General features: G+C 38.6%; 1 protein-coding gene across 11 annotated transcripts; it reads right to left on the bottom strand.

The window, feature by feature from the left end:
* Positions 1 to 212: 212 nt before the first annotated feature.
* On the bottom strand, positions 213 to 15,211 carry LOC103723761. Of its 11 annotated transcripts, none has more exons than XR_606695.4 (9): positions 14,732 to 15,203; positions 14,541 to 14,641; positions 13,776 to 13,841; positions 7,002 to 7,084; positions 5,456 to 5,502; positions 3,356 to 3,434; positions 3,163 to 3,261; positions 826 to 890; positions 213 to 599 (listed from the first exon to the last, which is right to left on the bottom strand). XR_606695.4 is itself a non-coding variant. In XM_008814782.4 (8 exons), the coding sequence occupies exons 1-7, from the start codon at positions 15,202 to 15,204 to the stop codon at positions 842 to 844; spliced, it is 918 nt and encodes a 305-aa protein (XP_008813004.2). In that variant the 5' UTR covers positions 15,205 to 15,211; the 3' UTR covers positions 213 to 599; positions 793 to 841. The 11 variants fall into 11 exon arrangements, 8 of the variants coding, with proteins under 8 accessions (XP_008813004.2, XP_008813006.2, XP_008813005.2 ...); XR_005507044.1 differs by having other exon boundaries at positions 213 to 613; positions 826 to 874; XR_606697.4 differs by having other exon boundaries at positions 826 to 874; positions 14,732 to 15,202.
* Between the last annotated feature and the right edge of the window lie 630 nt (positions 15,212 to 15,841).

Raw genomic sequence — 15,841 nt, 5'->3', positions numbered from 1 at the left:
AGAAATGATAGGGTGTGCTCCCTAGAACCGGTAGTAATGGGTTCAAAAATTGAAGTATAGGTTCTGTTTGCGATAAGCTTGATTTTGCCCTCCGTTAATATCTTTAACCATCTGATCCCCTCAGGGTGGAATCGTTTCAGCAGCCTGAGACCATACTTCCATAAGTAGGTTTGCGTAAGCATTCCGAGAAATCAATTAGCGGAGCTGCGTCATGGGAAAGCATATTCTCTGTAGATGGAGCCAAGAATACTTGCAAAATAGCGGTATTCTCATGTTGTGCACAGCAACCTAACCTTCAGATATTAATTACCGAAATGAATATAAACCATGGCGATTCACCTCTTCTGCCTAACCAGCAACACTGGATGCTTAGATCCTCCCAAACAGGTAAACTGTTGGGGAATCCTAATTGACTCATACACTTCAATGGGCACTCGTATTCACTGAAATGGTGGACGAAGATGAGGGATGCGCCGGCTTTTAATATGCACCCCAGCAGCAGGATCTTGGCGTTCTGGGCTTCTGAATCTCGTCACTGATACTAATTAATTGGCCTCCGTTGGAATGGTGGTGATTTTGGTTCAGCATTCCTGATTCATCTGGAGACATGAGCCTACATTAAGTTAATGAGTCATAGCTTTCTTGGAAGATAAGGAAAAAAAATTAATATTAAGGTGAACATATAGAAGCCGATGAACAATAAATGTGTATGACCGTGTTCTTTTCATTTAGAAGGAATCATACACAACCATCTTACATGAGTCAATTTTGAGAATCTTAAAAGAAAAATACCATTAATTTGGATCCAATAACGGCAGTCCTTACATGAGATATAAGAAATTCATGCAAATCTATGATTCCCGTCCATTTGCACCTGTAATATATATAAGCTGCAAAAGTATCATCACTAGGTTGTTTACCAGCAGCAAGTTTATTTATAGGTGATGCTTTGGTTTAAAGTCTCATACATCTCTATTGTATGGTCAGCATTGCCAGCTAAATTTCCAAATTTACGATAATCGATATCTTGATAGCTAAGGCATTATTTAACACAATAATTGACAGCATAAGGATAGGTTAATTATTAATTGATAAATATTGAGTGAAATGGAAAAATATAGATCGAGATATGTAAAGGAAATATCTTTCCCTTGCCTTCACAATTGAAACCCTACCCGAGGCCTAACTTTCTACTTAGGGCCTATTTGGATGATTAGGCTAAAAATCCTATGGAATTCGTCGGTTGGGTCAATATAACCAGCAAAATCATAAGATTACGGGTTGGGCTAGGCTTATATTCATAAATACCCAATAGTAGCTTTGGAGTGGGCCGGCCTGAATCTCATATATAGAAAAAAAAAGACCTTGCTAATTATCCAAACAGGCCCTTAGAGTTGCCCTCTTAAAATAGAGTCAAAACTTTACATAAATAAATTCACCACTCTAAAATAAAGAAGGGAAATTTCTTGAAATGGATTGTGTAAATGCTGTATGTTTGGTGCAAATGATACAATTAATAAGCTAGGTATAGAGATGAATGCTAAACTGGATATGTGGAGGAAGGCTTTTGAGGATATGGAACTGAAAGTCAGTAGATAGATTGGAAATATGGTACATTAAAAGAGGTTTAAATTGAACAGAAATGCAAAATAAGCGCCTCCCCCCCCCCCCCCAAAAAAAAAAAAAAAAAAAAAAAAAAAAAAACTATTCGTTACATTGAACCTATGTATACAAGAAAATGGAGAAAAATGATTTATCTAATATAACTAGAGTTTGACACATTACGCGGGGAGGTGCTTACAAAGTGATAGTCTGAGAGAGATGTTAGTAACTAATGACAAAATTCCATAAAATGTATACAAGTTCATAACAGAACATTGGTCAATAAGGAAAGTCCAACCATGGAACATTGAGGGACAGATGAACTCCAATACGACTTCAATACATTTCATTGTTATAAAGCTTGTACAATGTTGAGGATCATGGTGAAGCAATTTGTTTTGTTGACAATGATCGGCCACTGTTCTTTATCCTTATACCCGCTTTACATGTTTGGTATCAAAACCAAAGAATAGGTGAGACATGATACATGTACTATGCTGTCTGTTCTTAAATACTTAAATTTGATATCTATTTTAGTTCTAATATCGTGCTATGTAGATGCCATCCACATGATTCTACAACGTTACTCATGCTGCCCTCCATAAATGGAGAATGATCAATGGAGGTTATATGAAACCATGAGGCCTATTAACCAGTCTAAGATGTTCATATGGATAATGCTCTAATCATTATAGATGTAGATATGTATATTCATTGGTCTCCTAAGTCCTAGCTGTTCGCTTAAGTTTCATCTCAGCTGTTTGCTTCTTTGACCTAGGCATGCATTGCAATTCTGGGTCCAACTTCTGACTATTCTTGGACTAGCTTATGCAAGAACAAAATCAGCTGATCAACGTTTGAAGTTATTCTATGCTTCAAGAAATAATTCTGCCACACTTAATTACTCAATTATCATCGCAAGGGAGATTCAAATGAACGAAATAGAAATGTTGTTTTTTTTTAAAAAAAAATCAAGCAAGGAACTATAATACTGCATTCCATGAAATAATTTTGTCTCTCATCTTTGCTCCTTAGCTTTTAATTTGCCAAAATTGCCTTACACCTCTTAGTCTAAACTCTTTTCCACATCTAGGAGAACCTTGGAGGTATGTTTGCTACTGAAATTAGCTTAACATAAGTAACCATTATGTTTCCTTACCCATCAACCAGATTTTTAGCTTTTATAGCAGGCCTTGTCCAAGACTGCCTATTCCATGAATCTGAGACAAAAGGTTGCGTCATGTTGAGATCTACTCATACCTTGACTCATCAAAATAACCTCATACTGAATGGAGAAGCCATGTTACTTGTTTTTTCTTTTTTGGTGTTAGACCAGTGAGGATTTTATGACCAATCTTGATTAGCAGGGCATAGATAATAACATTAGACAGCATGCATTCCCATGTCCTATGCGAGACAGGTCCATGTGCAGCATGAAAATTATCTAGGTATGAAAATTGACTGAAGCATGAAAGGCAAAAGTGGAATAATAAGACTACTTTGAACTTTGAAGCACTTGCAAACATATATTCTTTAAAATCATTAAAGCTAAAGACTTACTATAGGAAGTCATTCATCACCATCTTTTGAACCCAATTTAAATATCTGTCCAATCGCTTCAAGTGCAGAAACATTCCAACTTTCAGCATGCCTAACAATCTGGAAAAAGAAAAACAGCTTCAAGCGATCATATCATTTAAACTGCATATATTACTTCCTCGGTACCGATTAACAAAGAGATATCTTTCTTTACATTAAAATTCTCGTCCAAATCATAGGTGGTTGTTCCTTTAATGCCAATGAGAGGCCTCCAAGGAAATTTTAAGTATGTTCTGCATGTCAAGGAGGGGAAAACATCAAATGTGAATTGGCTAACTATAGTTAGCTCACTAAATGCATAGATCTTTCGCAATTGATTATATCTTATATTTGATGAAGCTGGTTCTTTCAGAGGAAAGCTATAGGAAAGAGAAATATAAACATATATTATTAAAAAAAGGAGAAAATTACTCTACTACTCTGTGAAATGGGTCATAAAAGAGTTATTAATAAGGAATAACAAAATTTTTACCAAATAATGCGAATAATCCGAGAAACTAATGCAAGCAAAAGCATATCAACTTTTGCCAGAAACCTTTCATTAGTATCTCTTATCTCTCTTTCTAATAATATATTAAAACAATATCATTTGCTAGGCTCCCAACCATAAAACAGAGAGCATACTCTTAAATTGAAATGATACCGAGTCAGTGATGTTTAACTTGTTTACCGATATCATTTCTAGGACCAAGGTCTGATAGGTTGTACAAATGGAGAGCTGAAAAATATTAGGATAGTCCAAAATCTGGATGGGATTTCATCTATTACTAATAGATTTCTAAGGACAGATGAAATACATAATTAAGCACATTGAATTATAAGCAGTCATGAATCAAAGATTGCCAACCTTAGTGAGTTAATTAGATGGTAGCCCTTTAATTCACGATCAATTACAAGCCAATAGATGCACAAAAAGAGGGGTCCGCATTTTAGGAAAGAATGCAAAACATTTAAAATGTCAAATTGGCAAATTATATATGATAATTTGACGAGGGACTACAAAGAAAATGTAGTTATGGGTTCAGCCAATACATATGTAAGTAAATACAAGCCGTTGCCACCACAATGCTGAGAGTACCACCTGAGAATAACAAGATAGTAGAATATCTCAAATTTTCAGTAGCACTATCAAACTTCAGACTCTAATTTCATAATTGGCACTTGTAAGCTTAATGTATTTGCTTCATGAGTTGCAAGATACATAGGATTGTAACCTTAGAACCTTTGCACCTCAAGCATAATGATACCCTCAGCCAAAATGAACAGCTCAGTTTTCAGGGAACTTTTCGATATGATCTCCGCTAAATTATTTGTTTTATCCATCTGTTTATGCTATATCGTTTTTCCCTTAATCATGCAATGTGTCAGGATCCTCAGATTGAAATGATATATGTGATTCTATTAGTAAATAATACTCCAGAAAACATGACTCCACTTGACTGTACTACGATAGTTTATATCCATGCATGTAATTGAAATATTGCATAAAGAATAGAATAAGAACCCAATTCACATGACCACTATGGGCCTTTTGGATTTTTTTACAGGATTGGGCTGAAAATCCTATATGATTCATGGATTGGGCTAGTACAACCAGAAGAATCATAGGCTACAGGTTGGGCTAGGTCTACACTCATAAAATATCCAGGAATAGCTTTGAAGTGGGCCGGCCCAAATCCTGTAGAAAAAAAAAAGACCTCAACAGGTCTTTTTTTTCTCCCTGCAGGAATGGGCTGGGAAAGGTCTAGTTAACATAGGCTGGGCCAAGCTTTATATTATGTAATCCTAGAAATCTTGTTTCCAATATTGAGGATCCAATAGGATTATCCAAACAGGCCCTATAATGAAAAGTTTCCTGGTTATTAAATTGTCCTGAATATCCCTTTCAAGTCACATGTACCCTATATTTAACATTGCCAATGCTGGTCCCAAGTACAGAAGAAACAGGAGAGTTAACATAGGATTGACATCTAGTTATAGAATATATGAAATTGATTCTCATTAAAAATAACCCTTTTCTTGAAAAAGATATTCCCTGAAATTTTCCCTCAAAATTTCCTAGTCTCCAGTACTTTCCTAGGTTCTCCTCCTTTATCAGGATCCCAAATACCTAATGAATCAATCCCATGAGATCCTTTTTGGACAAAAGTAAGTGATACAAAACCAAGGAAGAGGCTAACCATCTGTTACGTACGATGTTTAAATCCATAACCTAAAAGCAGCAAGTATAGAATGAAAAGGAATATCTAGGCACCTTAGTTTCCATGTTGCTAAAATGAAGTCCACTTCATCATGACTACCCTACAAAACAAAATAGCCAAAGATCAGAGTAATAATGAATAGATTATAATTTAACATTTTAAATTTTGCTCAAAAATGTGAACTCAAAAGCAAATTCATGCTTGTAAAGAACAATAGTGATTAGTATTAATAGGTGCCACTCTTACAATGATTAGTTACGGATGGCGGCCACAATAATATTAAACTTCTCCTCACAGTTAAGAGAAAAAGTGAGTATATATTGACTTTTGGACTTACAAATCTCATTATTCTTGCATGCTTGTTTGTGTGGCTGAGGAAGTGAAAGGGTCAAACACTTGGCCTTTAAAACATCAAAACAAGAAAATTTCTGGCAAATTTTAAGAACCACGATCCAGAACTGAAGTATTGGTATAGAAGTTAAACCTATTAAAGATTTTTACTCATTCGTTTTGTCCCATTTTAAATATATCAAACTATCAATTAACTTTCATTCTACTTGAATGAACAACGTAATTGTAGTCTGTGCATGATCAAATGTAAGCATAGCTAATACACACAATAAAGGTTTACATTTCCAAAATCTCTTAAGAATTTCTTAAATTTTGAAATAAAAATTTATTATGAAGCCTTCTATGAAAAAAAATTATTTCATGTCAATAACCCATTTTTTTAATAAAAATAATTTACCTATAGTTACATAAGCATTATCTCAATTTGATTGATTTTATTGCCTGGAGCATGATTATAAATGTATAATTAGGCAGGCAGAACATTTAACATATCAGTAGCTTCATCTATCTTTAGTAATATGATATGGTCAATTTTAATCTGGACAACTTTATTTTGCATGACCAAAGGGATGAATTCCTATTCCCATCATTTTCTCTAACTAAAAATACTGAAATCAGACACTGTATGAGGAAGTTATGCCCGTTGGCTGTTTCAAAACATGATTGAAGCATGATTTGTTAAATCATGTATGAGATCCAGTTCACAGCTACTCAAGGTGTTCAACTGATTCAGAAAGGTCCAGATGGCCTTTTTGGATCACTTACCTAATACATCAAATAGAGACAGGATGGACAATACAGGTAGCTTTCCGGTGACAAAATACAGGATAAGACAATGTAAATCAAGAATTTCCATCATTGATATTGATCCAACTATAGCAAAACAGACATGGGCCAAAAACAGAACTTGTTTGGATATCTCTAAGTCATAAAACAAATCAAATAAAATCATTTTATCTTCCCAAAAAGCATTATCCAGTTGTAAAAATTGATGCCGTGGTAAGAAACCTTAAAAACATTTTAGCTTTGCTATTTAGCAATTTTAGATAATGCATTTTAAGGTTAGTAGTGTGGAATTAGTATCAAGGCCTCATATCCTCTAAGTAGGCTTATGTCACAAATCAAAATTTCTTCTTCTTTTCATCTCACATTATAATTATCTGTGGTGCTTTAAATTTATATACTTCCAGATCTAAAAGTTTGCATGATAAACAACAGCTTTAATTTATGAAGTGGAGTCATATATACCTTCTCAATCTTTTCTAGTTTGAGAGATGGATGATCAAAAAAAGGCACGAGCAACTCCAGATTCTGTGAATATTGAGCTTTACCTAGATAGGACAAGAACTCAATATTAGTTTTCAAATAACTTTATTCATAGAGGAGATGCAATTAATTGGTTTCCTTCAGATGGATTACTACTCAAATTGAGTATTCTAAAATCTTCTTTGTCAAAGATTATGAAAAAAGATCTCATTAAATTCAACATATGTAACATAGTGAAATTTTCTGAGAAGTATCACATCTACTAGTTGACAAAAGTAGAACCCCAGATTTTTTTTTCGTGACCTCACCAATCCAAATTCAGGATTTACTTTTATACAAGAATAAATCACCATATTTCAAGCATCTTTACGTTAGCCTTTTACCATTTCATCTTTATTAATTTATGTCTCTAATTCTGAGTTTTAACTCTCAAGCACTTACAGCCCAACTTGAGCAAACATAATTAATGGGTCCATTTCCATTGCTTTCATTGTATTCAACAACCAAGTAAATAGTTCGTTCCTCCATCACTTTGTCCCTAACTGGAGCTACTATAGTGTTTTTTGAATGAATCGAATGTAAACTTAATAGGTCCCAGTCAAAGCTGAATTACAATTGCGAAAGTAATAGTATTCTCTTCGGGTGAGAATGTACCGCAAGTAGTTGTATAGAAATTTTGCTTGCCTTTATTCACGCATTCGGCAGAATTTAAATAACAATGGATAACAACCTCTCCTAAACTTACAACCATAGTTTCCTAGAATAAAGACTCTGACTGCAAAATAATAGCTAACAAACAACAAAATAATAGCTAACAAATACTCGACTTATTCTACGCATGTGAACGTTAGAATGTGAACGTTATCCAGCAGACTGGATCAATTCTTCCATTAAAACTGCAACAGTCTTGGATGACCAAGTCTTCCAACAGAACTGCAGCTAGCTTGGACCAGGTCTTCTTCATTAGTCCCCATGCGTGTCATGCACGACGTTCCCTCACTCCCTATTGTACTTGCGCTTCTTTATGGGTGTGCATTGGGTCCGCCTTGGCCTATCAATACCCCCCTCTTTCAGTGGATCCTTGTCCTCAAGGTCCATAGGTGGAAACTTGTCCCTCAGCTCCTTAGTATTTTCCCAGGTAGCATCCTCTGCAGGGAGTCTTTGCTATTTAACCAAGCTCTCCTCAACAAACTTCGAGCCTTTCTTCACCCAGCAAGTATCCAGCAAAGCTTCCGGCGCCAGCACGATTTCTCCTTCATCAGTAATAGGTGGCAAGTCAATACTAGTTGCACTAACTTCGCCCAACTTCCTTTTAAGCAAGGACACGTGAAAAACAGGATGAACACGGGACCCCTCTGGAAGTTTGAGCTTATAAGCTACCTTACCCACTCGCTTTTCAATCGGATATGGCCCATAAAATCGGCTAGCTAGTTTTTGATATGCCCGTTTAAAAACTGTTTGCTGCCGATAAGGATGCAGCTTGAGGAAAACCAAATCCCACTCTTGGAACTCCACGTCGCGCCTCTTGGAATCAGCTATTTGTTTCATGCGGTTATTGGCTGCATGCAAATTTTCCTTCAATTGTTGCAGCAATACATCACGGGAGGAAAGGCTTTGGTCCACTTCGTGGACTAGAGATTGGCCCACTTGGTAGTGCGGAATGGTTGGGGGCAGCCGACCATACAGAGCTTGGAAGGGGGTCATTCCTGTGGATGAGTGATAGGTTGTATTATACCAGAATTCGGCCCATGGAAGAAGAGAATTCCATTTTCGTGGCTGTTGATGTACCAAACAGCGAAGGTATTGTTCCAAGCACCTATTTACGACTTCTGATTGTCCGTCCGTCTGCAGGTGATAGGTGGAACTCATTTTAAGCTGTGTTCCTGATAACTTGAAGAATTCGCGCCAAAAATTGCTAATAAAAATGGGGTCGCGATCACTTATGATAGATCTGGGCATACCGTGGAGTTTAACCACTCCCTCCACAAATTTTTCAGCCACGGTCTTTGCGGTAAATGGATGAGTCAAAGCCAAAAAATGTGTAGACTTACTGAGGCGATCCACCACCACTAAGATGGTATCCTTGCCGTTGGATGGGGGAAGACCCTCAATAAAATCCATAGTGATGCTCGTTTCGTTCGGCTTGGAAAGCCTCACTTCACTTCATCCCATACTTGGCATAGAATGGGTAGTGGCTGGAGGAGACCTGCTGGTGACAACGTTTCTGCCTTAGCTCGCTGACAAACATCACAAGAGGAGACATAGTTGTGCACCGTGTGATACATCGACGGCCAATAGAATTGTTGGGCAAGTCTTTTGAATGTCCGCAGCACACCAGAGTGACCACCACATTGTGAATCATGAAATTCCCTTAAAAGTTGGTGGATTATGGGCGAGTTGGGAGGCACTACCACTCGGTTTTTATATAAAATCAATCCATCACGCCATGTGTAAGGAGCCCCTGGTTTCTCAGTGGCTAACTTGCCATTGAGAAAACCGCGGCCGTGGCCTTAATATCATCCCATAATTGGGCCTGCAAAAAAGACAATGCATTAATAATTGGGCCGCCTACCACTCGTGAGAGTGCATCTGCTGCGCCATTTTCTCGGCCCGGCTTATAAAGTATTTCATAATCATAACCCAACAGCTTTGCCACCCATTTCTGTTGCTCTGGTGTGACCATGCGTTGCTCCAATAAATACTTGAGGCTTCGTTGATCCGTCTGAATATAGAACCTTCGACCTAGCAGGTATGGTCGCCAAGTTCGTATGGCTTCAATGATGGCTAGCATCTCCTTGGCGTATGTGGACCACGATAGTTTTGAAACTCCCAGGGTCCGGCTCATGAAGGCAATTGGTTTGTCTTGTTGAGTTAGAACCGCGCCAATTCCCTCTCCTGAAGCATCAGATTCAATAACAAATGGCTCATTAAAGTTAGGCATAGCAAGAGTAGTAGAGGTCATAGCCTGTTTGAGCAAAGTGAAAGCTGTCTCAGCTTCATCTATCCACCCGAACTGCCGCTTCTTCAACAGATTAGTGAGTGGTCGCGCCAATATTCCATAATTACGAACAAGTTTTCGGTAGTAGCCTGTAAGACCTAAGAAACCACGCAATTCTGAAATATTAGTAGGTCTAGGCCAATCTAGCATTGCCTTAATTTTGCCTTGGTCTACTTTTACCCCTTGATGAGTAACAATGTGACCCAAATATTCCAACTCCTGTTGACCGAAGGCACATTTGCTGATCTTAATAAAAAATTGGTGATGCCTTAACATTTCAAAAGCTTGTTGAACATGTTCAAGATGCATAGTCCAATTGGGGCTATAAATTAAAATGTCATCAAAAAAGACCAATACAAATTTACGCAGATAAGGGCGAAATATGGAATTCATAGTGGCCTGAAAAGTAGAGGGTGCATTGCAAAGACCAAAAGGCATAACTAAATACTCATAATGACCATTGTGGGTACGAAAAGCAGTTTTATGGATATTATTTGGGTGTACTCGTACCTGATGGTAGCCGACCCTTAAATCTAATTTTGTAAAATAGGATGCGCCATGAAGTTCATCTAGCATATCATCGACCATTGGGATAGGAAATTGATCTTTGATAGTAACGAAATTAAGGGCCCGATAATCAGTGCAAAAGCGCCATGTACCATCCTTCTTTTTAACCAACAGGACAGGTGTTGAAAAGGGACTGGTACTTGATCTTATAAGCCCCAATTTTAACATGTCTTGAACTTGTTTTTCAATCTCAGTTTTTTGAAAATAGGCGGGTCGCACATTGATTGGCTCTATGCCTTCTTTAAGAGGAATGCAGTGGTCAACCTCCCTCTTTGGTGGTAACTGCGTTGGTTCTTGAAAAATGTCGGCATAAGCCTCCAATACTAGCTGCATATCCGGTTGAACGTCCTGCCGTGGTACTTCTTCGAGTGACTGCAGACAAATTGCAAACATGGAACTCCCTTGTCTCAATTCTTTAGAGACCACCTTCAGAGATGCAACTTGAATGAACTGCGCATCAGTTCCTTGTAATCTTCGAGCTTGATTCTCCCATTGGAATTCCATTGTCATTTTTTTCCAATTACAGACAACCGAACCCAATTGCTCCAGCCACTGTATACCCAATACTAAGTCTAAACCAGTTAGTGGTAAAGAATAGAGGGTAAGGAAAAAAGGGATACCCTGAAGGAGGACATGCACGTTCTCAAATCTTCCCTGGCATTGCAATCGATTTCCATTAGCAACCCGCACCGTGAATGGCTCGATAGGAGCCACGGGTAAGTGAAGCAAACTAGCCACCTTTTCACTAATAAAATTATGGGTAGAGCCGCTGTCAATGAGCACAACCACTTTATGATGCCCGACTCTAGCCGTGACCCGCATTGTTCTGGAGGTGGACCATCCAGTCAACGCATGAAAGGATATCTCTGGTTCGGGCTGAAGATCGGATGTAGGCTCTTCTGCAACCTCGTCAGTAAATTCTTCACACATAATGTTGCCCGTACTAGTGCTTCCTTCAAGTAGTAAGAGTTGCAGCCCTCTGCACTTGTGTCCCACAGTGAACTTGTCATTGCAATTAAAGCAAAGACCTTAATCTCTTCTTTTCTGCATTTCTTCCCATGTTAGGCGCTTCACTGGGAATGCTGGTGTGGATCTCGTCGGAGTTGAAATGTCCAGCTGCGGTCGGCTAAGTTGAGGTGGCCGTGTAAATCTTCGTTGGCGCAGAAGTTGGTCGTCTCGCATGCGGGCAAGGCTGATAGCCTCCTTCAAGGCTTAAACATCCGGATGCCTTCTGCTATTTCGGGCTTGAGACCTCCCATGAAAGTTCCCACCAATGCCTTCTGCGTCCACCCATGCACTTGGTTGCCCAGTCTCTCAAACTCTTTCTGGTAGTCTTGCAAGGAGCCCACCTGTTTGACCCGTGAAAGTGCCTCATCAAAATCCTCACATTCGGTTGGTCCGAATCGAGCCCATAGTTCTTCCTCAAAAATGGTCCAGGTCACCGCTCGCCCTTCCTCCTTGTATGCTCGGCGCAGCCACTGCCACCATTGGTTGGCTTCCCCTTCCAGATGGAACGAAGCCAAGGAGACTTTTTGTGCTTCAGTAGAGCCTTGGTACTCAAAGAATTGCTCTACGCGGTTGAACCACTCAGTGGGGTCATTGCCAGAGTATCTTGGAAACTCAAGTTTGGCCATCTTTGAAGAGAAGATTTGCCTTCTTCCGTCCGTGTCATCTCTGTTTTCTTCCCTGTTGGTGCGAGAATGACCATCTCGGTTATTGTTGATGTTGCTGGAGCCTTCCTTGTTGGAAAACAAAGCCTCGGACAGTCGGTTGATGGTCCCCTCGAGTTGGTGTAGCTTGTCAGCAACTCCCAGCTCCATTCGGTTGATGCCATCTTGAAGTCCTCCAAGCCCTGCTTCTAATCTCTCGATCCTCTCCTTGTTAGTTGCCATTGTAACCCTGGCTTTGATACCAATAATAGGTCCCAGTCAAAGCTGAATTACAATTGCGAAAGTAATAGTATTCTCTTCAGGTGAGAATGTACCGCAAGTAGTTGGATAGAAATTTTGCTTGCCTTTATTCACGCATTCGGCAGAATTTAACTAGACAATGGATAACAACCTCTCCTAAACTTATGACCATAGTTTCCTAGAATAAAGACTCTGACTGCAAAATAATAGCTAACAAACAACAAAATAATAGCTAACAAACACTCGACTTATTCTACGCATGTGAACGTTATCCAGCAGACTGGATCAATTCTTCCATTAAAACTGCAACGTGTTTTGGATGACCAAGTCTTCCAACAGAACTGCAGCTAGCTTGGACCAGGTCTTCTTCATTAGTCCCCATGCATGCCATGCACGACGTTCCCTCACTCCCTATTATACTTGCAATTCTTTATGGTTGTGCGTTGTGTCCACCTTGGCCTATCAAAACTACACATAGGATAGCTCTGTGGAGATAAAGTCATGGAGGAATAATTTGAGGTAGGTTACAGTGATTCACTACCTGGAACTGATTACCAGCTTACCTGGGCTCCTCTTTTGCCTATAGTTGCCTTTGCCAGAAATTTCTAACTTATAGAGGCTTGGCATCAGGTTGAAAATCAATTATAACATGTTCTTAGAAGGAATGATACCCATCCATCAATGCAATCCCATATAGATGGGACGAGGATTGTCGGTTAAAATGTCAAGGCTACATAATATATATGTAAATACATATATGGACGTACCAGACAATCTATTCATTAGTTCACCTTGCTGAAGTTGGGCTTTAGCCTACATAGAAATGGTAGGCAACACATGCTAGGACAAATATCTGGTTTATTAATATTGCTATATCTGCTTCAGAATCCACCTCTTGAAATTGCTTCCTAAGCACTCCCATACCTGAATCTGGTCTCGCATCTATTTTCAAATCAAGTAGCTAAAAACAAAAAGCTACACGAACAATGAAATTGGGCATCAAAATTCTTATTAGCTTAGGTGTTACAAAGGGGAAGTGTTGGGATGCATTGTTGATTATCTGGGAAACCAATCTTCAGAAATATACATGAAATCTTCCTTCTAAAGTCTCCTTGTTTTCTTTTTCTCCTTTATTTGCCAAGGTATGTTATACTTTCATCCAAATGGAGACATTACTTGATAGCAGCATTTTGCACTACACTGAAGGGATTTTAAACTGCCAATATAAATTGAAGAATATATCGACAAACAAAAGCAACACATAAAAGTATACATTCTTACCACGGAATTTAATAGTAGGATCTTCAAATAAGCAATCCTCAGCGTATATATCTGAATTGAAATTCCCTGATGTTTAGAGATAACAATGAAGGTTAGTTGCCAGCTTACAGTATGAATGATCAAATATTACGTTCAAATTCTTTCTGAGAATTGATTGTAGAGAACGAATGGTTCAATGTGGGTTACCACAAATAAGAGTAGTATGCATATTCATACATCCAGCTCCTGATGGTTATAGTTAGAGTACTATGATAATGATCAAACAATATAAATAGGGGCAGGAAGCAGTCTACAAGTTTTTCTTCTTCATGGATTCGAAGGTACCCTTCTTGATTCCCATGACCTATTGCAAGCTCGTCATTTCAACTTCAGCATTTTCCATTCTCGTTTACATCGTTTCCATCGTAAAGTTCCTCTGCATCTCTGGTCTTCTGATAATTGCCTCTAATACATCCAAATTCTTAACTATCTACTTGTAAAATCCTTTCTCACTCTGGCATTCTCATGTCTTCTTAAAATCAGAAATCAGCTTCCAATGCTCTCTCCTCCAATCTTACTTTAGATCAGATGATTCAAAAGTTGCTATGCAAAATTTTTGTTACTAAACCTATTATCAGAAACTATTCTTTTCCCACTTCCTCTACCATTCCCCCTTGATAGCGAACTATTAAAACACCAGCATCACCGTGATCCCTTGTAATGCCCAATTGTCCTCATGCTCCTGCAGTTGCTTCCAAGAATTAAATAAGTAACCTAGCCCATTACCTGTAAGGAAATAAGCGCGATCGTAGTCAGACTTTAGAATTTGAACAACATCATCTACACCGCGAGCCAGAGACACCTCTCGTCCAATCCTTGATTCATCTCTGTCAAACACCGGGAATTCTACGATCAGCTTATAAAGATCGAGGACAACAGAAAAGGATCAAGAAAGGAGACGGTACGAGGAGGCCGACCTCCGTTTATCGGGAGAGAAGAGCCGGAGGAGCTCGGTGACTCCGCCGACCGCTATCTTTAGCAGCGGCGGAGCCCCACTGCCACCTCGTGGCCTGGAGAAGCATCGGAGGGAGCGAATTCCCTCGAGGTGAGCGCGGCGAAACCCTAGTGAAGGCGAGGAAGGAAGAGAAATATATACATAGAGGGAAAGGGAGGAGCGGCTAAGCCGGCGTACATCGTGGGAGAAGAAGGGCGGCGGTCGCGCAGAGGTCCAGATTGCCGCCATGCCCGCGTTTATATGGGTTGCAGTCCGCGAGGAGGCATAACATCCCGCAGTCGAGCGGACTGGGTTAAAACCGGACGACCGGATGACTCGGGCGTGCGCGGCACGCGAGAGTTTTGGGGGACTCCAACCCAGCGCGGAGTCGGCGAAAACAAAAGTGCACGCCACGTGAGGTACATGCGACTGATTCAATGGATGGCGTTGACACATGCAAGATATAAAAATATTTTTTTAAAATAATAAAATTTATTTAAATAAATAATTGTTAATATATTTTTAAGAATTACATAACAACATGTATTGCCCATAATATTTTTTTTATTAGTATGATTCTATGTAATTTATATAATTTTTTTATTAATATATTTTTTGAAAAAAAATTTAGGAATCACATAACAATTTATATCAGTCAATAATATTTTTTTTTGTTGGTATAATTTTATATCAGACTATATTATTTTTTTATATGAAGTTTATATAGGAATACGTATACTCCTGATATGTATCAAATATGATGGAATAGAAAAATAAAATCACTTTTCTCTCTCCTTTTTTTTTATTTTTCTATTCTTCTATAAATATTTTAATAATAATAAATTTTATAGCAATCGAGCGTACATTTTTTTTTTTTTTTTTTGTGTGTACAACGATGGCTCACATCCTACGGGTATGAATGCAGCTAATAAACTCAAAAAATTAAACGTGTGGGCCGTCCAAATAAAACCATTAGAATGTTGAGCGGCTCAACTTGAGCCACATAAGAGACAACACAGTCAACAGCTTCATTTATCTTCCTGTAAATATGTGTGGCCTGATGAGATGTGCATGGAAGACACCAACAACAAAA

Source organism: Phoenix dactylifera, unplaced genomic scaffold (assembly GCF_009389715.1).
Source record: "Phoenix dactylifera cultivar Barhee BC4 unplaced genomic scaffold, palm_55x_up_171113_PBpolish2nd_filt_p 000076F, whole genome shotgun sequence".
NCBI lineage: Eukaryota > Viridiplantae > Streptophyta > Magnoliopsida > Arecales > Arecaceae > Phoenix > Phoenix dactylifera.
The sequence above is the reverse complement of the archived record's forward strand: the minus strand, read 5'-3'. Positions and strand labels throughout refer to the sequence as shown.